The sequence below is a fragment of the Lycorma delicatula genome, chromosome 7, assembly GCF_047948215.1.
Source record: "Lycorma delicatula isolate Av1 chromosome 7, ASM4794821v1, whole genome shotgun sequence".
In the NCBI taxonomy this organism is placed as follows: domain Eukaryota; kingdom Metazoa; phylum Arthropoda; class Insecta; order Hemiptera; family Fulgoridae; genus Lycorma; species Lycorma delicatula.
In genome coordinates, this window is record NC_134461.1 from 116,963,153 (window position 1) to 116,988,874 (window position 25,722).

Here is a 25,722-nt window from a genome sequence, read left to right on the forward strand (position 1 = left end):
AAATTAGGGCGAAAAATTTCCGCCATCCGTCATTCACTAACGAAGGGTTTACTAACCTATGTTTATATGAACTTTTTTCTTTATTTTCACCAGTAAATCATCTCCTGAAAGTTTTTTGTATTCTTCATGAATCATTCTATATAAAAATATCATTCAGATTTTATTTTTGGTTTATTTTTTCATAGTTAATCTACAAACACAGGTGGGGGAGTCATAACAGTAATTAAAAATTAAAAAGAAACACCCAATAAATAGATTATGAGAAACCTTCGTAAAAAATCTGATGTGGAACCACATGACTTCCTTACACGCCTATTAAATTACATATACATATTTTTAAAAAATGAAAAGTACATGAAATTTTATTTCATTAATAAGTTCTGATTTTTTTTCATAATTTTTTTTATTGTTATTATTGAATTATTTATGGTAAAACCTTTTTACAATTAGAGGTTAATAATTATTAATAAATCAATATATTTAAATTTAAAAAAAAACTGTTAAAAAAAGGAGATGAAGTCTGATTCGAACCGATGTGCTGCCTTCCCCTGTAAGATTCAAATATTTCATTAATTAAAATTTCATTTCCCTATACCTCTGGAATAAATGAAAATATGTACCACTTATGATATATCGTTAAAAAGGTCCCTCAATGAGAACTTATAACTGCAGTTAATAAAAAATCCAAAATCCATTTTTGTTTTGGATTTTGGGCTTTTTTGAAAACTTTTGGTTCAGTCGATTGCAATCAAAAGGAAACTTGCACAACTTGATGTTACAACAGTCCTAAATTCGACATCCTATGCTAATCGTTTTTGAGTTATACGAGATACATACGTACGTACAGACGTCATGCCGAAACTAGACAAAATGGATTCAGGGATGGTCAAAATGGATATTTCCGTTGAAATCTGAAAACCGAAATTTTTCACGATCACAATACTTCCTTTACTTATTCAAAGAAGTAAAAAAGGAAGTTTAAATTTTAGTCAATCATAACCTACGCTCGCTTCGTTCGCTAAAATCGTCTATATACCATTAAATATACAAATGATATGTGTTATTTCCCAACATTGGAGGCGATTAATTAAATTTACCGCATGTGTAAGAAAATTTAATCAACTTTTCAGCATTTAATAAATTGAAAGGACAGTCAGGATTAACAAAATATTTTAACTGCATTGATGAACAATAACGATACAAATAAATGATGAAACCTTTTGTTCAATTTTTTATAAAAATATTTTTATTCAATTTTCACTCTCAGTGCATGCTGATGCGCGGTGAATTTGATTAATCGCCTCCAGTATTGGAGAATAACATATAATTTTTATATTTTCGTTAATTAGATGAGATTAGCGAGCGTAGGTTATGGTTGGCTTAAAGTTAACTTCCTATTTTTTTACGAGAGTTTCTCGTTTTCTGTATACCTTAGAGATTGATATTGGGTGTTTTTTTTAATCGAAGGTCCGAATAAGCAAATATTTCGGTCTTTCACCGGAAAATATTGATATCTTATAATTTCGGTTTTTCAGAGTAACATATGCATTTATATAATACTTATTAAAAATTAAAGATTTTTTTAAATAATTGATTACGATTTTTTACATAACATATTCGCCTGTAAAAATAATCTCTTGTTATAATTTTATAAGTTTTCAATTCATTTACAACAAATATTTAACCTTTCACACATTTTATATTCAAAAATTATTTTCTTCTTTCTGTAGTAGTAGTAGTAGCAGCAGTAATTTTAATGACAATTGGAAAAAACTTATTCTTTAAAGGTTTTACTAGTAAACTATGTTAAATATATAATTTTATATAGCTATATGTACATAAATGTCCAGTATGACGTGGGTTGAACTAGTATCGGTCGAGTTTAATAACATAGTTTGTTTGAAATAAAGCAGACACATTCTGTTGTTTTATTGGGCTTGCGTGCTGGAAATGGCGTCTTGCTTGCACCGCACTTTCTCATTTCCTGGGGGATAAAAAGTCGATGCTGGGTGATATCGTTGTCCTGGGCAACCAATGAGAAAGGTAGAACCGCGCCTGCGTCAACCATCAACTATCAGCATCCCTCTATTCTCCCCTAAATAATAAAGAATAGAACACTAAAGGGGAGAAATAAAAGATGAAAGATTGCTTACCATAACAAAAGATAATTCTGTCGTACTTTAACAAATATAATGTGACACTTTTGATCCTTTTACAAATCATAACTTCGTTTTAATTGATTTACTGTTATCATTTTAGTATCAGAATTATTTTAGCTATTCTTAACAACTTAATTTTAGCAAAAAAAATCACTCTGAACATACATATAATACTAATTTGTTGTATCGTATTATAGTTTACTCTAATACCGTCTTAAGCATCTGGAAAGTTTTTTTTTTGAGAAAAATTAACTTGTCTCTGCAATAAGGGCTCTTAAAAATAAATTCGACACTTGTTCGGTTTTCCTCAAAAAACATTCATACCTATTAGTTGTACTGTATTAAAAATAACTATGCGATGAAATGAAATGGATAACATTTTAGTTTATTTCTTCCCAGATCAGCCCTGGAAACAAATAACTGTTATAACTGTTGATTTTTCTTCGTCGTGCTAATAATAGATATTTCCTTTATTCATTTTTGAAAAATAATATATTTCATGTTCTGTTAACAGAAAAGTAACATAAATTTAACAATGTTTTTCAAATTAATATTTTAAAATATATTTTAATTTTAGCTGTTTAAAAAGAATCATCTCTTTCCAACTATTTATTTCTTTTTTTTACTGGAGATAGATAAAATTATTTTGAAAACCCTCCCAATTTTCAGTTGTAAAGTTGTAACACACACCTTTATAACTTGTTTGAATCGGTGAAACAGAACACATTTTCTTCGGTCATAATAGTGCTGCGTAATGAATAATATAATTACAGTAAAGCAAATGCTCAATATATCAGTTCTGCGAGAACCATCTTTTCTTAGGCATTTTTTCAGTGAAAGCCACTTTCTTTTATAAAAATATATGAAAAGACTAATTTATTTTGCAAATACAAGTGTAAAAATGTTTATATTTTTACAACAGCCGTCAAGTCTTCCGAGTTCATCTTTATTAAGTAGCTTACACTGAAATATAGAAATACTGGAATGTGCAATTGCGTTAGAAATCCGTGCCAACAAAGATAGCTGATTTAGAGGTGTACTTCTCTTTGTCTACAGTCCGCTCAAAAAGTTTGTGACGTTCTCTCTCATCACAAATCGCAAGTTATCTTTCATAATTCAAGTTATTGTAGAAAGTTTTTATAAAAACATTTATATGATAAAATGATTAACTCAACATTTATTTAATATTCATAAGCATTGAAATTTTTCTATTAATTAAATAGAGTTATGAGATTTTATCACTTAATATTAACTACAAACAGTTTTATGGAATCACTTTCTGAAGGGACAGTACGTTAGGTACAATGCGCATGCGCTGCACTGTGCGACAATGACAACTATACCTCTAAATCTATCTGTCTCACGTACGTTTTCCGCTCACGTCGGACATAGGCAGTTCCCATTCCAGTATTTCTATATTTCAGTGGTAGCTTAGCGTTTAAAAGGTTATATACATATTTCCTAAAAAAAACACTTCGTTTTAAAAAGATTGACGAAAGGTTATCTGTTTCAAAAAAACAGCTGACAACCCACAGATGTAAGTCCTACTACTGTGGGTTATTTCTGATGCACGGCTTACACGCACATACTCATCATTTAAAATATTTATCATTTATTTAAATATAATATTTTTTCGTTTATTGTTTTCAATCATTCTAACGAAAGCGCGCGCGCATACTGTGTTTAATTCGAGCAGGTGTGGCGGTACTAGCGGTGACGGTCGTCTCTAATCAAATTAATGTAATTTTAAAACTTTCATGTAACAAATTTCACTTGTATGGTCGGCAGACTAGTATATTCGCAAGGCTTAACGCACCAGATACCGGGTTAACCGGGCCATCGAGTTCGAGACCTGATAGACCCAGTTCATTTTTTACACTTCAAATATTATTCATTTATTTAATTCTACCGCTCACCTGTGACGTCATAACATAGCAGACGACTATAACAGCATTATTTGGGGTGGGAGTGCGATTTTGCAATAATGTTTTGCACATATTGTTATTTTTAATTGTTAACAAATGTGCCTAAGAAAAATATGACTTTCTTTGGGCGAACCCCCTTGACCTTTTAAGTTGTATTAATGCCTAAATGGCATTAATACTCCATTTACAGAAGTAATCTGACCAAGTTTGGTCAAAATTGATCCAATATTTCTGGATATATAAGGTGATTTAGAGGTAACGCTGAACACAACACCTACAAACATTAATATCCGGAAAATTTCCATCCGGTTTTTTGGGTTCCTTAGGTGTCAAAACGTCAAGATCCGGTAATAATCGCATATGCCCGAATCTGACCGATTACAATACTTTCCCTTGTAGAGCTATACCCCTGCCTTAGCGTTATCTAAACGGGAAAGTAAAATGACGTTATCTGTAATCTAAAGTCTTTATTTTGATGGTTATAAAACAGCACGCTTGAGTACAAACATTTAATAAGATGAAACATTACTTCTCCTAAGACAAAAAAAGTTAAAATTGGGTAATCACAAAAACGGGGAAAAAAATTGGTACTTTTACTTCGTAATTTGCCTTAATAATAATTTGCCTACGTTTTTGTCAATTTAATAGAATTTCTAAAAATAGCACAGAAAATAACGAATTGTTAAGGATATTATTTTTTTCAAGGATTTGAAAAATATAACTAAAATAGAAGTGTTTTCTTTTGAGACATCAATTTTTGAGTAAATTGTGTTGTGAACATTCTGAATAAAAAATGTAGCTGAAAAAAATCAAAACGTTAAGTACTTGGGAAGTATTATAGTGCATTAACAACCCGAAACATATTGTGTAAAATTGTTTTACGTTGTCGTTTATATTAATAAGGCCGTATAAGGGCCTACACATAAATTTTTATAAAAAATGTCGACAATGATTATTTATTTACTTACTTCACGTTTTATAAAATTCTTAAGCATTAATAAATATAAAATAATAAATCCTTGAAAGTACAATTTTTCTTAGAAAATAAATACTTAGTCTTTTGTATATATTATATTCATACTATATATTCTATAGTAGTTTTTAAAAAATAAATATTTATTTATGTAAAACTCGGTAAATAAATAAATAATGTTACAAAATATAATAATTGAGTTGTTATGATAAAATGAATAAATTAAAATAAGACATGAAACAACAATAACATGAGATCATTAAAATTTATTGTACAGCTGACGTCAAAACTTTCTGACTGTTTATCTGAAATATTTTTAGTTAAGAAAAAACGGAAATTTTTCTACAAAGTTATATTTATTCAGAATTATTCAAACTCCAAATATGGGTTACCCAGTTTCTTTAAAATCAGTTCGAAAACAAAACAAAAATCGTAAAATTTTAAACATCACACAATAAAGGTCCCGAATTCAATCTTTAATTCGTTTATTTTTCATTCTTATTCACATAAAGTTAAAAAAAAAAATCCCTTTCGGCACGCCGGAAGGCGGAGGTAGATTTCACCGATCCTAAGTAGGGTATACAAAATTTTCCTCCTTGTAAAGAAAAACCTCAAATTTACTCAATACGACGATTGCATGCCGGCCACCGTGGCGCGAGTGGTAGCGTCTCGGCCTTTCATCCGGAAGTCCCGGGTTCGAATCTTGGTCAGGCATGGCATTTTCATACACGTTCAAATCATTCATCTCACCCTCTGAAGCAATACCTAACGGTGGTTCCGGAGGTTAAAAAAAAATGATTGCATGTGAAAAAAAGTTTAGCATACATGTTTAGCATACGACAAGCCCCATCTTCTTACAATTCCAACAACGTTTTGGTCATCCTTGTCGTAAGGGTTAGTCATATTAAAACTTGTTTCGGACAAAAGTTCTAGGTAATGTTTAGAGGACTAACAACTACTTTAAACCGATTCAATACTGTGCCTATTAAGGGAGGTATGATTCTTTTTTGTCTTCGAAACTCATTTTTTTACCCTCGTGACAATGGTTAGTGATATCAAAAAACTTTACTTAGATAGGTTTTAGTCCCTTATCCAAAGAATAGTAGGAAATTTAATTGAATTCAATATTTTACTTAATAAGAAAGTTATAGCGATAATTTGTTTTCGAAAAACCTTCCATTTCCACGCCATGGTCCGATTTTGGCTGTTAACTAACTCGACCGAGATTTTTGGACGAGTTATTTTTAAACAACAATTTGAAAGTGATTGGCGCAAAATTACGGCAGTTATCTTGTCTACAAGAAAGTGAAATATATATATATAAACTTTTGAACTGATGGTGGTATTGGGGTCTGGGGGATATGAAACGCGAAAATACGAGTATGTCGAAGTTTTCCGGAAGTCGAATCATGGTACTCATTACAATAGGTAGCTTTCTTATGAAATCTACCTAAAATTCTCTACTCTTTCCCAATAAAATTTTTTTTAAATTTTCAACTTACAACTTACGTTTTCTTTAAAATATATAGTATTCAAAAACTATGTTGTAAAACAAACAATTGTAGTACAGTATTGACGGTCTGAAAAATTGTCTATCAATATCTGATATTAACGAGCGCATTATTTAGAACCGATTCTGCGCTGACTAGCTTAAACCTTTTCTGTAATAATTATTTCTTTCCCTCCAAAAATTTAAAGTATTTTCAGAAGAGGTTAGAATTTAAAGAAAAATGTTTGTCGAATCTCGGATTTGCGTGAGGTGTGAAAAGTATTAAAATGAGCCAGACTGTTCATCTGCATCGAATAAGAAAAATCTAATAAAATAAAGCAGGTTAGTTTTATAAATAAATCAAATAAGAATTTTTCCTAGTCCTAAAATATATTGGATGATTTTTTTTTTCATTAGTAGGATAGATAATGTTGCAAAATATAGTGCAGTCGTCGCTTGCTTAATACTTTTAAAAAATGTTTTATATATTTCTTCTAACATTCAAAATAAAATTATAAAAAGTGTATGAATTCTTTTACAATTAATTACAACTTCTAGTCGAAAATAATAACTTTCTCAGTTGGATTTGGCAATAGAATAAATATTGAGTAAACAAATTTACAATATCTTTTAGATGCCTTAATTTTAAACGCCGGTTGGCTCGTTTGGTATAATTATAAACTGCTTCATAATTTAATAGTAATTCCTTGAAATGATAAATATGTTACAATAATAGCATTTGTATACTTTGGTTATTTAGATAATGTTTTGCTATCACAGATAATTTTTACTTCCTTGAACGAAGTAAAGGAAGTATTGTGATGGCTAAAAATTTCGGTTTTTAGATTTCAACGAAGATATCCATTTTTACCACCTCTGAATCCATTTTGACCAGTTTTGGAATGACATCTGTTTGTATGTACGTATATATCTCGCGTAACTCAAAAACGATGAGCCGTAGGATGTTGAAATTTTGGATTTAGGACTGTTAAAATATATAGTTGTGCACCTCTTCTCTTTTGATTGCAATCAACTGGATCAAAAGTGTCCAAAAAGCCCAAAATCCATTTTTTATTTTATTTTGGACTTTTTTTTAACTGCAGTAATAATCCCTCATTGAGAGATTTCAACGATATTTCATAGGTAGTATTTAAATTTTCATTAACGAAATATTAGGATCTTACAAGGGGGAGGCACATCGGTTCGAATCTGACTTCATCTCCTTTTTTTTTTAACTTTTTTTTAATTTAAATATGTTGATTCATTAATAATTATTAACCTCTGGTTATAAAAGAATTTGACAATAAATAATAATTCAAAAATAACATTAAAAAAAAATATATGAAAAAATATCAGAATTATTAATAATTATTAATGAAATTAAATTTTATGTACTTTTCATTTAAAAAAAATAAATTTATTAGGCGTAAAGGAAGTCAGTATTGTCCACATCAGATTTTTTCGTAGGTAAAGACCCAATTTGGTTTGTGTAAGTAACGTTAACAAAATGTGTTCATATTTTTTTTAAATTAACTTGTATATTCTATCACGTTACAGACCAAAATAATGAATTTGTGAAGATTAGATACTTTAAAAAATTGTAAAAGTAAAGATTTAAATAAGTTTCGTAATTCCGCCGGTTTTTATTATACTACGTAATAATTAAGTAAAATTATAATTTCTTATAATTCCGTGGAACGGGGAAATTTTAATCACAGGTTATATCATTTTCTATATATTTTGCGAAATAAATGTTTGGCGTTTTTAATTAGGTTAAGTTGTACGAATTTTTATAGCATTTTACCAAGTCGAAATTTTGTTTATTAATAGTATTGATTTTTAACTTAACATAAAGTACAGAAATAATGTGAATTTTTTTGGTTTCATATTATCCATCAAAAATAAAATTTTTATACCACTCTGAAGTAGGAATGATGAATTAAGAAAAATAAAATCACTGTATTCTTTCAATTTCGAACATCGGTCGGTTAACAAAAATAAATTACCACAATTAACAGTAATAATTGTGAATGATTTTTTTTTAATTCTATATTTTCATAAAATTTGATCGTAGTCATTTCCATTATTTTTTTTTATACATTTTTATTTCTATTTGTAACTGGATAACGGTGTAAAAGTAGTAAGTACATGTAGTCTGGTGGCCTGAAATTTTATGTCATAATTTATTTCTACATCGACGTATTACGTGGAGAGATCGAGTATTGGAAAAGAAGAAACAGTTAACCATAAATTCAAGCGTACGTAGTGGGTAATGGTTAGGTGTTCTCAGTTGCCTGTCTCTAACACAAGGTCCCCTTCGATACATGACGATCTTGAAACCGATATGGACGTATGGAATTCAGCTCTGGGTCACAGAACAAGATACTGAGAAAAGTGACATGACCGCCATGGTTCGTCAGGAATTTTAAAATATATGAATACCTGGGGTCCCGAATGTTCGGAATGAGATTGTTAACCATTTCAGTTCTAAATCCATGGTTAGACTTGATAGACGTGTAAATCTCCTTGCTTTGAACGCGTTAGACAGCGGTGATGACATTAAACGATTGTGAAGAGTTCCATGTGCTGGACCTTAGTAATGGCCGTTAAAGATACTCTATTTTCATGTTTTCGATACGTTTTGTATCTTATGCATTTACCTGTTTCTGTTATTTTTTTCTGTTGTAGTTATCAATTTACTGTTGTTGTTTTAATGTCATTACTGTTTGTCGTATTCTTGCTTTGCATTTACCTATATAAGTCTATTTTGTCAGGCTTTTATTTATGGCTGTTTTAATTTTTCCTTCGTTCATTTATCAACCCGTGATAAATTTATCATCTATTTGATAAAAAAACATTGCTTTTGAATTAAATATGCTACGTACATATACTCCACAGATTTAACAAGTTCTAGAATTCAGTGATGATAGTGCTTATGACATAAAGTATAGGGACAAGGGAAGCAATTTTAGGCCTCAGATTAATAGTAGAAGGAAGATTAAAGAAAAACAAACCAACATACTTGGCGTTTATAGACCTAGAAAAGGCATTCAATAACGTAGACTGGAATAAAATGTTCAGCATTTTAAAAAAATTAGGGTTCAAATACAGAGATAGAAGAACAATTGCTAACATGTACAGGAACCAAACAGCAACAATAACAATTGAAGAACATAAGAAAGAAGCCCTAATAAGAAAGGGAGTCCGACAAGGATGTTCCCTATCGCCGTTACTTTTTAATCTTTACATGGAACTAGCAGTTAATGATGTTAAAGAACAATTTAGATTCGGAGTAACAGTACAAGGTGAAAAGATAAAGATGCTACGATTTGCTGATGATATAGTAATTCTAGCCGAGAGTACAAAGGATTTAGAAGAAACAATGAACGGCATAGATGAAGTCCTACGCAAAAACTATCGCATGAAAATAAACAAGAACAAAACAAAAGTAATGAAATGTAGTAGAAATAACAAAGATGGACCACTGAATGTGAAAATAGGAGGAGAAAAGATTTTGGAGGTAGAAGAATTTTGTTATTTGGGAAGTAAAATTACTAAAGATGGACGAAGCAGGAGCGATATAAAATGCCGAATAGCACAAGCTAAATGAGCCTTCAGTAAGAAATATAATTTGTTTACATCAAAAATGAATTTAAATGTCAGGAAAAGATTTTTGAAAGTGTATGTTTGGAGTGTCGCTTTATATGGAAGTGAAACTTGGACAATCGGAGTATCTGAGAAGAAAAGATTAGAAGCTTTTGAAATGTGGTGCTGTAGGAGAATGTTAAAAATCAGATGGGTGGATAAAGTGACAAATGAAGAGGTATTGCGGCAAATAGATGAAGAATGTAGCATTTGGAAAAATATAGTTAAAAGAAGAGACAGACTTATAGGCCACATACTAAGGCATCCTGGAATAGTCGCTTTAATATTGGAAGGACAGGTAGAAGGGAAAAATTGTGTAGGCAGGCCACGTTTGGAGTATGTAAAACAAATTGTTGGGGATGTAGGATGTAGAGGGTATACTGAAATGAAACGACTAGCACTAGATAGGGAATCTTGGAGAGCTGCATCAAACCAGTCAAATGACTGAAGACAAAAAAAAAAAATGACATAAAGAGTGTTTACCGGATCTTAGTTATCATTATAAGTACGTTTATTAATACAGACGTTTACTGTTATTATAATCATTTACTGTTTGTTTTTTTCTCATGTGATATTTTAACATATTATTTACTTATAGTTTCTTCAAGAGAAATCAATTGTACATTTTTATCCTACAGAAAAAATAATTTCATTAAAATTTAAAAAAATATTTTCAATTCATAGTTTTCTTCTCTATCCCAAACAACCCAATGTTTTATTTAATATTTGTGGTTGCAATAAAATTTAAAGAATAGCTCTTAATTCCGTTATCGGGTTGGTGAATAACGACAATTCATGCTCCTTCACAATATGGGTGATCATTTCTTAAACGTTTATTGGTCAGATCTATTTTAGCGTATATTAGGTATTAAAAATATTTCTAATTTTCATTTTAAGTTTTTTTTATGCAATTGGGTAAAAATACAACCGTTTGTATCTTTTCCACTAAATTCGCGTGGTCAAATCTTTGTATATCGTAAAAAAATTATAATGAAATGTAAACGGTACGGTAAGAGTCTCGCAGATATCATTTCTTCCGCTCAGAAAACAAAAATTTCTGTAATATAAATAAAACTGTTTTAAAAAAACGATACTGATATTAAAAAAGGTAAGACATTACATTTCCGTTATCAAAATTTATTATTAATTTAGAATTTTCTTTAAAAAAAAATATACGTTAAATACATTTAATATACAATAATAGATAATAAACAATGTGTAAGCGTTCCATACAATAAGAAAAAAAAAAGAAAAATTTGTCACAAAACTCTTACCGGCATGTAATATAATACAGTTCTTATAAATCAATAAAAAATACATACAAATGAAATCGGACCGGTAAGAGTTTTGTAACAATTTTTTTCTTTTTTTTTCTTATTACAAGGAACGCTTAAACATTGTTTATTATCTATTATTGTATATATATTGTCTATTATATATATTTAACATGTACTTTTTAAAAATGTTTAATATTACAGAAATTTTTGTTTATTGAGCAGAAGAAATGATTTTTTTTTTGTTTAACCTCCGGGACCACCATTAAGTAATACTTCACAGGATGAAATGAATGATTATTTTTGTAACGTGTGAAAATGCCATGCCTGACCGGGATCCGAACCCGGGACATCCGGATGAAAGGCCGAGGCGCTACCAGTCGCGCCACGGAGACCGGCAAAAAAAAGAAAGATATCATTTCTTCCAATCGAAAAATAAAAATTTTTGTAATATAAATAAATTTAAGAAATATATATGTTAAATATATTTAATAGACAGTAGATATACAATAGTAGATAATAAACAATGATCAAGCGTTCCATATAATAGCAAAAAAAAGAAAAATTTGTTACAAAACTCTTACCGGCCCGATTTCATTTGTATGTATTTATTATTGATTTATAAGAACTGTATTATATTACATATATCACTTCATACCATATTTTTCCTTTTTTAATAAAACTAGTATAATGGCCTTTACGAATCGAAAACCCGTGATGTAATATTGCACTTATTACTTTAAGTCTAACCCTCGATTTTTATCGTTAAATTCGATTTTACCTATCGAATTTATTTCTGTTTTATTTATTCTTTTTTTAATAAAACTAGTATAATCTCTTGTAAACTAATACTTTTTATTTTTTATTTTTTGAATGAAGTGATAGGAATTAAAAAAATTATTTCATCTTCAGTACATTCATTTACATAACAGCATTTACTATTAAAACAAGCTGCAGTATTTATAAACTTTATTATTTTAAGTACATTATCCAGTTTTTGTACGCTACCTAGTACAATCAAACACTGCTATCTAGCGACGCGATTCGTAAAATCACCTTAAAAAAAGTGACATATTCTAGTCATGCGGTTCATCAAATGAAAAAAAAAGTTGTCTAACAAAATTCGAGGTATTTTTTGAAAATATCCTCGCTTATATTTTAATTTTTTCCCCCATTTTCATTTCACTGTTCGGTTAGAGTCATGTTTAGAACTGTAAACGTAGTTCGTTGACTTCGTGGCCTCTTACCGACGAAGTTCTAACTCCGTGATAACAACAATAATCTATCTCTGATTTTTAAGTTCTTTACAGATAATCTTTTTTCTTTTTGTATCAGTTTGCATACTAAAATGATTTTTACTTCCAGTTTTTTAATTTGAATATCAAGATAAATAAAAATTGAATAATAATTTAAAATAAAATTATAATAAAACAATTATTATAAATTAAATTATTAATTTAAAATAAAATTTTAATAACAGTATAACAAAATAAATTTATATGGAAATTCTCATAAAATATCACAAATATTTATTTATTTTAATTTCTTAAAAATTCTGCTAGTCGTATCAGTTCTATTATAATCTTTTTCTTTCTACTGACGTTTAAAAATGTATATTTCGCTTTGTCATCTGGGTTACCTAATAAAACTCTATAATACAATTGTAAGCTTAAATACGAACATCTCATAATACATTACTTCACGTTAAAATTTAATTACCGAAAAATATGTTGCTTTTTTAAACGTAATTTTATATTAAAGTGATATTTTCCGATAAATTTTAAACAACCAATAAAATTGTATGAAATTAAATGTAATCATTTTACCTAGTCACTTTACCACTGTTATACTACTGTTATAATACTGTTTACGTATTACCGTGATTTCATACATCACAGCTTTCTATTAATATCAATTTTATTAAGTTCCGCTTAGTGATTTAATTTTACTGTGCTTGTTATTTATTTCCTATAAATTCGTCGAAATACTTGATTCGTTTGTTAAATTCTATATAGATACAGTAAAATCGGTTTAATGAAACATCAATTTTAAACATTTTTTCAACGTCTAACAGTTTATTTCGACAAGTGATGCCTTCATCAATTATATTAAAATTAACAATAATTTACTAGCGTTTGGAGAAGTTGCTAAAACCCGAAACTAGTATGAACGAAAACTATTGTTTAAATTAAATTTATGAAAAGATCAAAGTACTAAGGATTTATAATTTATTGTCAAGGAAATCTTTTGAAAGTTTTCCGAGATTTTTGGAAGTTACGTGCGTATGCGTCAATTTCAGGATTTTTCTTTTTAAAAGAATGTATTTTTTATTATTACAAAAGAATGTATTCATTTTTTAGTTTATTTTTAGAATAGGCAATTGGTAGTACAGGGGGTTTCCTAAAAGTTTCCTATTTTTCAAATACAGATTGAAGATTCAGCAACAGTTAACAATTTTTTATTATAATTATTTATTTTTAATGCTTATCAAAATATGAAACTAAGAGTTTTGTTTATATCACCGTTATGAAAGGAAGTTTAGAGTTTTAAAGAATATTTTACTTCATTTTTTTAAATATATTTCTTTTAGATACTCTTAACTAATATCAGTATAATTCATATCTATAAATTATCATTATAGAAGTCAGATTTTGCGTGTTTTTTAACTATGTGGAAGTTTTAATCATGTAGACACGGTTTTAAGTTATGTTTTGTGATACAAACTACTTTTTTTTTTATTAATAATAATTAAATTATTCAGAAGTGTATATTCATATATTAAAATTAATTAAATTTGTTTAAAGTTTATTTTTATTTACTTGGCTAATTTTTTTCTGTTGATTAAAAACTATAATTAGAAAAAAAACTTAATGGCATTTCTTTCAAAACAGCTTCCTACTATTCTTCGTTAATTTATTTATTAAAAAATGTATAATCTTTGTAAAATCTTCTAACAGAAAAATCAATTTAATTTTATCATTAATTGATTTTGAGTTATATTTTGACACGAAATAGTTATTTTTTTAATGATATTATACTGAGTATTTAAATTTCCCAGTTTCTTTTCTAACAAAAAAAAACTATTTTTTCTTTATCTTTATGTAAATAATTTTCGGGTTCTTATGATATCAGAATTTTTTTTCTCCTTGATGGTAACACCACATAAAAGCTTGAAGCTTGCGTATGGGATATGGAAATGGAATTTTGTAGCGTATGAAAAAAATGCTTTGCCTGACCGGGATTCGAACCCGGGATCTCCGGTTGAAAGGCCGAGATGCTACCACTCCACCTCAGAGATCGAATATAAAGCTGTTCTAGAATATTTTAATTCCTTATTTACTGGTTCAGAAAATATACTTGTAAATGAAATGATGCTGTATTGAAATATATAAAAAACAAGCTTTATTAGGCAATTAAATAACATTGTGGATGCAGTTTAGTGTTTTGATTTCTTAATACCAGAAGTGCCTGATGACAAATATATGGTAAGACATATTGATATGTAATAAAATACGGTATGTAATACGTACCCTGATGTGTAATATTAATGTAATAAACATCTCGGCCTTTCATCTGGAGGTCCCGGGTTCGAATCCCGGTCAGGCATCATTTTCACACACGCTACAAATCATTTATCTCATCCTGTGAAAAATGCCTAACGGTGGATCCGGAGGTTAAAAAAAAATGTAATGCATGTATGTATATATATATACACACACACATTACACGAAAAAAAAACGTTTTGATGGAACAATGATCTCTGTAAAAATATGTGTAATAAAGATGATTAATTAAAGTAATTGCTGATAAAAAAAAAAATATATATATATACACACACAAACGTATATAAAGTGTATACACTTTTTTTTGTATTATATAAATAAAATTTATATAAATAAAATTTAAGTATAATCTGAAAATTCTCCGAAATTATAATTATAACAGGTTTTTTAAAGTTAATAATTGGATACAATATGAACTAAAAAAAAAAATTAATGAATTACATGTACTCTCTGTTGGTGGTTTTTTTACAGTTCATTTGTTAAGTATTATTGCATAATATTGTAACATCCTTCTTTTTTACAAGACACCTGAAATTATAAACTTAATACTGACTGAACCGGTCTTTAGTTGAGTTAAATTCCTTCACTATGAATTTACGATTGTGCGCGCGTACGTGCGTGCGTTTTGTAGTCTGTATAGTAATTTATTTACGTACAAACAGTACTCGTATATATTAATTGTATTTTATACGGTTGATCAGAATTTTAGTTCGTTAAATATAATTAAATTAGATGTAAATTATGCAACGAAGATGGTAGTAATAACCGTATTGAAAAATAATAAAATTAATTTATATATAGTATTAAAACCCAATACGTGTTAAAAGTTCGACTTTTTTTTAAGACGACACCAATTAAAAACAACAAACAAAACATTACTAACTGTTAATTTGACGCCTGCTTTAAAATAACGAAATTTAAATAGAAATTAAAAAATATTACTTAGTTTTTAGTGAACGTTTTTTAATGTTTTGTTTTTATTCAAGATGTTGTTAGTATCTCATAGAAACGTAGAATACGTGAAAAATAACTGTTTTCAAGAAACACAAAAGGTATGAAACTTGAGTAATATCGTAAAAAAAGTCTACATAGTGGCTAACGCTGTCTGAAATAAGAAAATAAATTTTTACTCCAAATTTGTCAACTATCTCGTTTTTCTTTAATTTTTGCATGAAAATATTATAAATATCAATTTGACAACGTAATTGAACATCTAATGAAATTTTAAATAAAATATTTGTGTCATTTTGCTATAAAAATTCGTTGCTAAGCAATGACGATAATAATGAAAAATTTTCAAATTGTCTTTTTACATTTTTTTTTTTAAGTCTTCTCTTAAGTTGTCAAGAACAAATGTTCAATGTAATCACCTTACATTCTTATTCTACAAAAAAAAATAATAAAATTGAAACCATTTTTTTCGTTGCTAAGCAATGATAACAAAAAGAAAAAGATAATGCAAAATTGTTCAAATTGTCTGTTTAAATTTAAAAAAAAAATGGTTCTTCCTTTTAAGTTGTCAAGAACAAATGTTCAATGGAACCTCCTTACAAACTGCCTCTACAAAAAAAAATATAACAACAATAATTGAAACCATCTGTTACGGACAGAGGTCGTAAGAATTAAGAAGGCAAGCAAATTTAGGTACTTGGGTGAAGTTATTCAACGAAATGGAATGTAGAAGTAAGAAAACATCGTCAGGATCAATAAATCTCAAGGATGGTCAAGATCAGGCACTATACAACGAGAATCCGACCAGCGGTTTAATACGCGACATAGTTCCGAATTAAGGGAAAATTGATAAAATGGAACTTGTTGAAAAGCGGATACTAAGGAAAGTCCTAGGGCCCAGGAAAACTAACGATATTTGGAAATTAAGGAAGAATGAAGAACTTTACCGGGTGTTACGATAGAATCACGGAAGAATACGTCAGCGAAGACTGCCATTCTACGGACTTCTGACAAGAATGGAACAGGCTTACGAAGAGAATTTTTGCATGTGTAATGGTGACAAGACGATCGTTAAATGGTTCAAACAAGTTAAACAAGACCTCTAAAAGAGATCCAGAAAGGAAAGACAGAAAGCTGTAATCTAAAATGGACGAACGAAAGGAGAAGCGGCATAGTGTACAATTATAATAATGTACAATTTATTTTTGTTCAGTCATCATTCTTAAACGTTTTTTCCCTGATATTCTGTTTACAGCAGAGGATAAACAGACGCCTAAACTTTTTGCTCCTCTATATCAGTAAAACTATAGCAAAAGTAAATGAAACATTTTTTTATGAAATAGAGAGAAAGTAAGGAAATCATGTTTCATTATTTTCTGTGAGAAGCTCTACTGTGATAACGACTATCTGGCCTGATAAATATTAAAAATTTTCGGAAGGATCTTATCTTTTCGTAAAATTTAATTATTCCCACCATAAAAACTATTGAAAGAAAAGAAATTCTTATTTCTCATATTATTTGTATAAATACTTAGAAGAAGAAGATGAAGAAGAAGGAAGACCCACCACTCGTCTCAACATCACGGACTGGAGTCCGGAACAGAGCCCAGCAGAGATGCGTCCTGAAGGGCAGCCATACCAGAAGCGGATGAAGAGCTTCTACACAACCTCTCCTTTTCAAAACTTACAGTAAGATAAAATAACCCAGCAATTGCGACTCCTCCGGAAAAGGGGACGCATTGCTCCCTCCTTACAGGTAGTGCCCCGTTGTGGCGTATTCCTGCTAGCCTATTAAGAGTTAGCACCGAAAGGACTTCAGTGGACGGTCTGAAGGGGAATTACGTCGGGAGGACAGGCTTTATAAGCCTAGCCTTCCGCGGTCGGCCCATGAAATGGGTTCGATAACGCTGGTTCAACAACGGATTGGAATGCAATTAAATCCGTCTTAAATTCACTAAAATAATAATACACAAAACTTGTAAAAATTAGACCCGAGATATAAAATTACCCTTTTAAAAACCAAGCCCGATTAGAATCATCCAGCAGCAAGGGACTCTGTCCAGGTTCTGCGATAAAGTAGATAGTAATAAACTCCCGCCAACTTTGCATTCCATTCCATTCCATTCCATTCCATAAATACTTCTTGTATCTTCTGTATTCTTCTATAATATTTACCTTTAAAAATTTTTTATTATTATTTTTTTTTTTTAATAAAAAACAATATTAAACTAAAAAGTATGATGTATACACCACATGACTTCATAGTACGCCTATTAAAAATTACTTAGATGTTTATCGTAATTTAACCGATATCGTAGATGTTATGATATCGTAGATGTTTATCGTAGGTTAACCGACGTGCCTTCCGCTTGTAAGATCCAAATATTTCAATTATTTGGCTATAACTCTGGAAACAATGAAAATGAAGGACTGCAGTTAAAAAGTCCAAATCCAAAGATTTTTGATATTGGGCTTTTTTGGACACTTTTGGTCCAGTCGATTGCATCAAAAGGGGTAGTACACAACTCGATGTTACAACAGTCCTACCAAAATTTCAACATCCTACGGCTAATGTTTTTCAATTATGCGAGATACATACGCACATACCACCTACGTACAGACGTCACGCCGAACCTAGGCAAAATGGAATCAGGGATGGTCATATTTCCTTTGATATCTGAAACCCGAAATTTTTCGCGATCACAATAGTTCCTTTACTTCGTACAAGGAAGTAAAAACGACCATAAATCGAATAGAAAACAAGGTATAGAAATAAATGACTAAACCAGTTGCACAACTCCAAGCAAAACGGATAGTCTTTTGAGTGTAGATGTGGAGTGGCTGTTTATGGTATGGATAAAACTGTTTTTAAGTGTCCTACAAACCATTGAATGTGAAACTCCGATCCGCTTCGATAGACGTCATTTACTGACGTCTGGGCTAGACTGAACTGCGTCGATAATAATTTCATCAAATAAGTACGGCATTACTTCAATGGCAAACCGATCTTTTTCAAATTAAGATTCTCAGAAAACCTTTCCCAATGACAGCACACTTCACAGTATCCGCTATACGTATTTAATGTACTTACTGAATGATTTAAACACTAATAGAACTGCGCATTCTTCTTCAGCTGTTATTTTATTTATCAAATAATTTATCGTATTATTATCGACAGTAATATTTAACAGTACGAGTACATTTTGTTTATATAATTTTTTTCACTTCACCAAAAAATATTTTGTTTTTTGTTTAAATTAAATAAGTACTTTTGTGATAAATGTAGTAATGTACTCTTTCTAAATAGAATTCTATTTTTTTTACCTTTTCTTTGTTTTATTCGACTTGCCTTACACTATTTTCTTTATAATTAAATCCTGTACAAGTTAGTTTAAAATTTTTATTTATCTATTACCCATTTAACAAAATTATTATACGTCAAACATAAAAAACAGATTTTTACCACAATTTTTTGGTTTTCTCCTTATCAAAAACGCAAATACTGTTTGTTCGGTTACCTATTTATTTCGATTTTTCAGTTCAAAAATCATCTGAAATCACTAACCTTGCACCTTAATTAACGTCCATAAAAATTTCAGTATCTTATTTCACCAGGGTAGCTGAAATCCGAGCGAAATTTTTCACTAGCCGTAACTCGCAAATGAAACATTTTATGGCACGTGTTTCACGAGTAAAATAGGTTATGAAAGTCCGGGTAAAACTTCGTGATATATCTGTATGTATATATTTAGTATAGATTATAAAATGTATTATATATATATTTCATATTTATAATAAATTTTATCGCCGCTTTTCGTTAAATAATACTATGAATTCACTTAATGAAGATATGAATATATTTTAATTTTTTATTTTAAATTGTTAACCACTTTCAGAGGAACCGTCATCATCTTTTACAAATAGCACTAAATTTTAATATATGAATTTCATCCTCACCTGAATTTCAGTCTATATATATATATATATATATATATATATATATATAAAATTTAATTTATAAAATTAATTATTTTTTATAAAAGATCTATTCATGTGGAAATTCCACCGAAAACGCATTGTTTTGTTGTCAGTATAAAAAATGAATAAATAGGTCAAGATTTATTTTTATTGCTATATCTTTGCTAAAGTTATTTTTACTAAATAATGTTATCTGTTTCAACAGGCATTGAATGGATTTCTACTTATACTCACATGCGAAGGTGAAGTCTTCTTCGCAACGCATAGCATAGAAAGTTACCTCGGCTTCCATCAAGTAAGTTAATAATGTATATCATTAAATTTGTTTAAAATTAGTTTTCATTTAATGTTATAATACGATCCGAACACAATAGGTTTGAATACATGTATATTATTTTTAATTTATTAAAATTATTTCACAATAAAGTTGAACTAACTTAATATTTTTTCATAAATTTTCTTGTTATCGATTTTGTAATTTCAATTTAATTTATTTAATGCTTATTTAAATTTTTAGATTAAAATTAAATACACATGTATGGGGGCTGATTGACAACTTTTATTGTCAATTTTATACCTCAGCAAACTTACCATCTGTTATATAAAACCAAGCCAGTACCTGAAGGTTAGATAGTCAATTTATTTCCTGAATAATACATTTTATAAAAAGAAAACCGTTTGATTTCGTTTGTATAAATATCTGTTCTGCTCGTATCAATTAAAAGTATATCAGTGTCACTCAGGATTATGATTTGTATAAAAGTATCTATATTAAATCATTACAAAAAAAATATTACCCTAAATTTAAAATTTTTTGAAGAGATCAGTGATCCTTGTTGGATTTTGATTTTAAGATGAAAATATGAAGATTTCAGCTTAGCAGTTACTATTAGACCGCAATCAACAATACCGTGACATTATTATCCCACCCCTCAGCACTATTAAACCAATAAAATGACTATTTAATTCTAAAGAAGCTTAATATCTTTTGTTAGATTTTTAACTAGATCTTAACGTCGTTATTTAATATTAATAACTATTATGATTAGAATATGAATTGTATTTTTAATAGTAGATCTGTAATAAAAAATTGACTGACTAGGTAGCATCATGGCATTTTGTGGCGAAGGTCCTAAGTTCGAATCCGAGTCAGGCATGGCATTTTTTCATATGCTACCAATTTCCATCGACCTGTTGAAGCCATAACAAAAAAATATTCTACTCTAATCGTCATTTCTTCTTAAATACGTTTCACTTCAAATCACTCGACCGGCTTAATTTTTCTATCTCATCATTTCAAAAGCCATTATTCTATTAATTAGTAAAGCAATGTTTTTCGACATTATATAATAATGTCGCGGCTTCGCCCGCGTTATATGGTTTTTTGCGTTTTCCGTCGAGGTCAAGAAATGTTTGGCCGGTCAGGCCCTCTCTTCGGTCACCCTTGCCGCCTGGCCAGATTCTTTGAGGGAATTTAGATGGAAACCCCTCTGTATTATTATTTTGTATTCAAATTTACTTATGATTTAAACATTGCGGCAAAAAAAACGAAAATGGTTTATATATATATATATATATATATATATATATATCTGAAAAGTATTTGCAAGCCCAAATCGAGTGAATAATATCTATCTCGGTTTTTTGGTAAAGTCGAAAATGGGGTAAATTACTAATCATTATTCAATTTTTTTTACCTCTCTTCACCTCTTTCAAGATGAAATTTGAAATATCTAAAAATTCGTTTTTAAATCTTAACATGAATATTATACAAACCAAAAATCAATTTGATATCTTCCTTTCTTATGGAGAAATTAAAAAAAAAGAAAAAAATAGTAATTTCATCTTCCTCCATTTTGATCCTTTAAACTCGAAATTTCAAAAAATCTTTTTACTTATATAACAAAAGTGTTAACAAATTTTCATAAATTTATCTTCAATAGTTTTTGCTGGGTGTTGATTATGAATTCTCACGACATGTTTTATGTATATACTTATTTGTTAGCTTGTGATAATGATGAGACACATCGTTTTCACCTTTTAAAGTAAATTATTTTTCTTTTACTATTTCTTTCTTCAATTTAAAATTTTCTCACATACTTCAGTATTTCTTCAAACTTGTTATCTAAACAAAACAAAAATTAACTATGATAAATTATGTTAATAAATCAATATCCATTTCCATAGAAACTGAATCAATAACAATCAATAAATCAATGTGTAAAAATAAATTTTAGAAAAATTAATCTTACCAATTTTTTGTTATATATAAGTTTATTTTTATCATAGTATTGTTGTATTAAATAAATGTAATGTACTGTTTTCATTAATATCTACAGATTTGTTATAAAACGTAAAAAAATAAGAACATTCAAAAATTTTCTATGGTTTTTTCAGGTAAGAAAATATAACCTTCTAAATATTAAATAGAATACGATGATGATAATAATAGTATAAATTATGTTTTTTGTTGGTTTTTCTATGAAATTATAAAAAAAAGAACACATTCTATTTTTTAACCACATGGTTTATTGTTACATAACTGTGGCTGATTTTTTTTTAATATATATGTATATATTTACCAGTAAGACCTGTAAATCTGGTTAGGTTTTCGCCAAATTAAGTTCTAGTAAAACTAAAATTATGATGAAAGAAAAAGTATTTTATTACATTATATAGACCTTTATTTTAGAATAACAAAATTTTGGTTTTTTAATATTTTCTTTATTAACGATTTAGTCAAATTTTAATAAAAAAAAGAAATGTAACATCAATTAAAAAGACAATTACTCATTACTTAAATTTTTAAAATTATATAACATAACATGATGATGTCATAAGATAAAAATGATATTAATTAATTAAATATAATATTTAGAAGGATAAAAAAATTGTAAATGATCGGAAAGTAGAACAATTATCAGTATGGTTTTTATAAAGAGCGGTACTGTAACGAGTAAATTGAATAATTACAAACGATTACCGCTTTCTTTAACATAATATAAAAGGAAGTATAAAACAAAAGACTAATCACGCGGAGTAAAATTAATTTATTACTATTAAGACAAGGTCCTTTTTTTTTAGTTACTTGCTTAAGTTATTATTAATTCACTTAGACCTACATAATTATTTAACTTTAAATTTTAGCAGACCAGTAGCTTACGTTCGTATGCTTTTTGATTTAACCCCTTCATTACATAATTTATTTTCCTTTTAATAATATTTTTGTAAATAGAGACTTGCGAAAAAATTATAGTAATTTTCTGTTTCTTTTGAGAATTTAAAAAAAGTGTAATTTGTTCGTCTGTCTACTTATTAAATGTATTACCTAAATTAGTGATTATAATCTTATTTGAAAGTTTGTTTGTTTTTCTGTCTCTTTGTTTATTTGTATGTTCTATCATCACGCTAAAACCAACCGACCGATTGCTTTCAAATTTGGAGGGTTATCCCAGGAAAAGTTTTTAAGCCGTAAACCGAAACTCTAGAGGGTGAAGTTATCATTTAAAAATATTCATTAAAGAAGAAAAATTAAAAATTAAATTAATCTTTGTCACCATAGTAACGGAAATAGTTGTTAAGTATTCCTCTTCAAAGGCCTGTGTAATTTAGTTACCATAGTTACTCTATTTTGTCTTCTAATATCGTACCTGGACATACTTGATATTATCTAATGTCACAATTACAACAGTATATGGGCTCATTATTCATTTTCCAACAAATCACCACATTATCATCGTCCGACGATCACGATCGTCTGATTTAACTCCAATGGACTTCTCTGTATGGGGTTAAAGATAGCGTTAGACGTTAAATCTGATAGACGTTAAAGATAGAGTATTCGTTCCTCCGCTTCCAGGAAATGTCGTCGACGAGTTGTGGTACCGGATAACAAACAGTTGTCACCAGATCAAGACATGCAGGAAATTGATTACAGATGGGACTCTAGACTTATGATGCAAAAAAGAAAATCTGTAATCAGCCATAAATTGAGGGGTTGGGTTTTTTTGCATATCTCGACGTTTCATAATCCAGAAAACCGAAAAAAAAAGAAAAAGAGGGTAATTTTTGTAGTTATGTTGGCGTTTGATGCTTAATAACTTTTGAGTGAATAAACCGATTTTGATGAAATTTGGCACATAGACTTGAGTAAACGCGGCAATTTGTTGGTAAAATTTTGGGATCAATATCTCCAGGGGGTGGAGTAGATAAATTCTTTAGGAAATTTTTTCAAAATTTTGCAAGCGTAATCCCCACTTTATTGAGCTCATTGCTTGAGCTTATAAGCACGTTGCTTGAATCGAAAAAGCTATCTTTTTATTTACTGCATAACAGAATTTTTTTTTATATTGGTAAAATTTTATCTTAATACTAATAATATTACAATGAAATTTCATTATAACTCACCCCACCACCAAAAAATAAATTCTAGGTAACTTTTTTACATTTTTAAGGTTGTACATGTACATTTTTCAGTGAATTTTTTTTAGTTTCTTCATTTAACATAATAGACGTAGACAAATGAAAAAAATTTCTTGAAAGGTGATTTTGGAGTTTTTTGTTTTCTATTTAACATAGAAAAAACCTAGACAAATCAGGAAATTTTGTTCGAAGGTGATTTTGGAGATGGGAGAGTCTTTTTTAGTCTTTTAACATTTTCATTTATCATTATTTTTCCACTATATAAGAATAAATAACCAATTGCCGGCCTCCGTGGCGCGAGTGGTAGCGTCTCGGCCTTTCATCCGGAGGTCCCGGGTTCGAATCCCGGTCAGGTATGAAATTTTCACACCCTACAAATCATTCATCTCACCCTCTGAAGCAAGTAGCTAACGATGGTCCCGGAGGTTAAAAAAAAATGCCAAGGTTGACTTTGCTGTCAGCTTTTTTTTGTAAAATACTTTTTTAAAAAAAGATTTCTGTATCGATTTTTTGTAAACAAAGACTGTACAAATTGATTTCTGAGCTAATACTACTTGGTCTGAATTGATGTTAAATTGAATTAATGTTAGGGGGAGTAGATGCATAATATTTTCGAAGAGTATTTCAAGTTTATGAATAGGAATAATGAAGTGTTGTCTGTTACCAATCCATAACAATATGATTTCAAATTTTGACAAGTACTTTCTAGGTTTCTGGGTCGTAGGATTTATTTTATAAAAGACTCTCATCCGATAATTTCAACTCTTAAGAATTAGCTACGTAGTTTTTCTCAGAAAAATGTCTACTGAAGAAAAAGTTTAGAACGCAAAAATCGTTAAATTTGGTACTGTAGAACTGTAAAAAAAAACATGTTTAAATATATTTTTTTAAATCTTAGTCTGTATAATAACATCTTCATTGATCTGTGATTTTAGATAGAACGCATAGATATGGTCCTTTTTACTTTCTTTTACGAAGTACAAGGATATACACTGTAATCGCGAAAAATTTCGGTTTTCAGATTTCAACGGAAATATTCATTTTGACCATCCCTGAAAACATTTTTACTAGTTTCGGCGTGATGTCTTTACGTACGTTTGTATCTCTCATAACTTCATCGATATATCATAAATGGTACTTATTTTCATTGGTTCCAGAGTTATAAAAAAATAAAATTTTAATTAATGAAATATTTGGCCCTTACTAGGGGAATACACATCGGTTCGAATCAGACTTCTTTCGTTTTTACGATGATTAATAAGAACAATAAAAATAAATAAATATGAAAAAAGTTATTAATGAAATAAAACTTTATGTACTTTTCATTTTTTTTTTTAAACGTG

At 29.1% G+C, this 25,722-nt stretch overlaps 1 protein-coding gene across 1 annotated transcript in view; it reads left to right on the top strand.

The window, feature by feature from the left end:
• Window positions 1–25,722, top strand: part of ss (aryl hydrocarbon receptor spineless) — a 678,242-nt gene that overhangs the window by 537,830 nt on the left and 114,690 nt on the right. Inside the window, exon 4 of the mRNA XM_075370601.1 lies at window positions 20,163–20,252. Within this exon, the coding sequence (XP_075226716.1) occupies window positions 20,163–20,252 (90 nt within the window). The remainder of the gene's footprint in view (window positions 1–20,162; window positions 20,253–25,722) is intronic.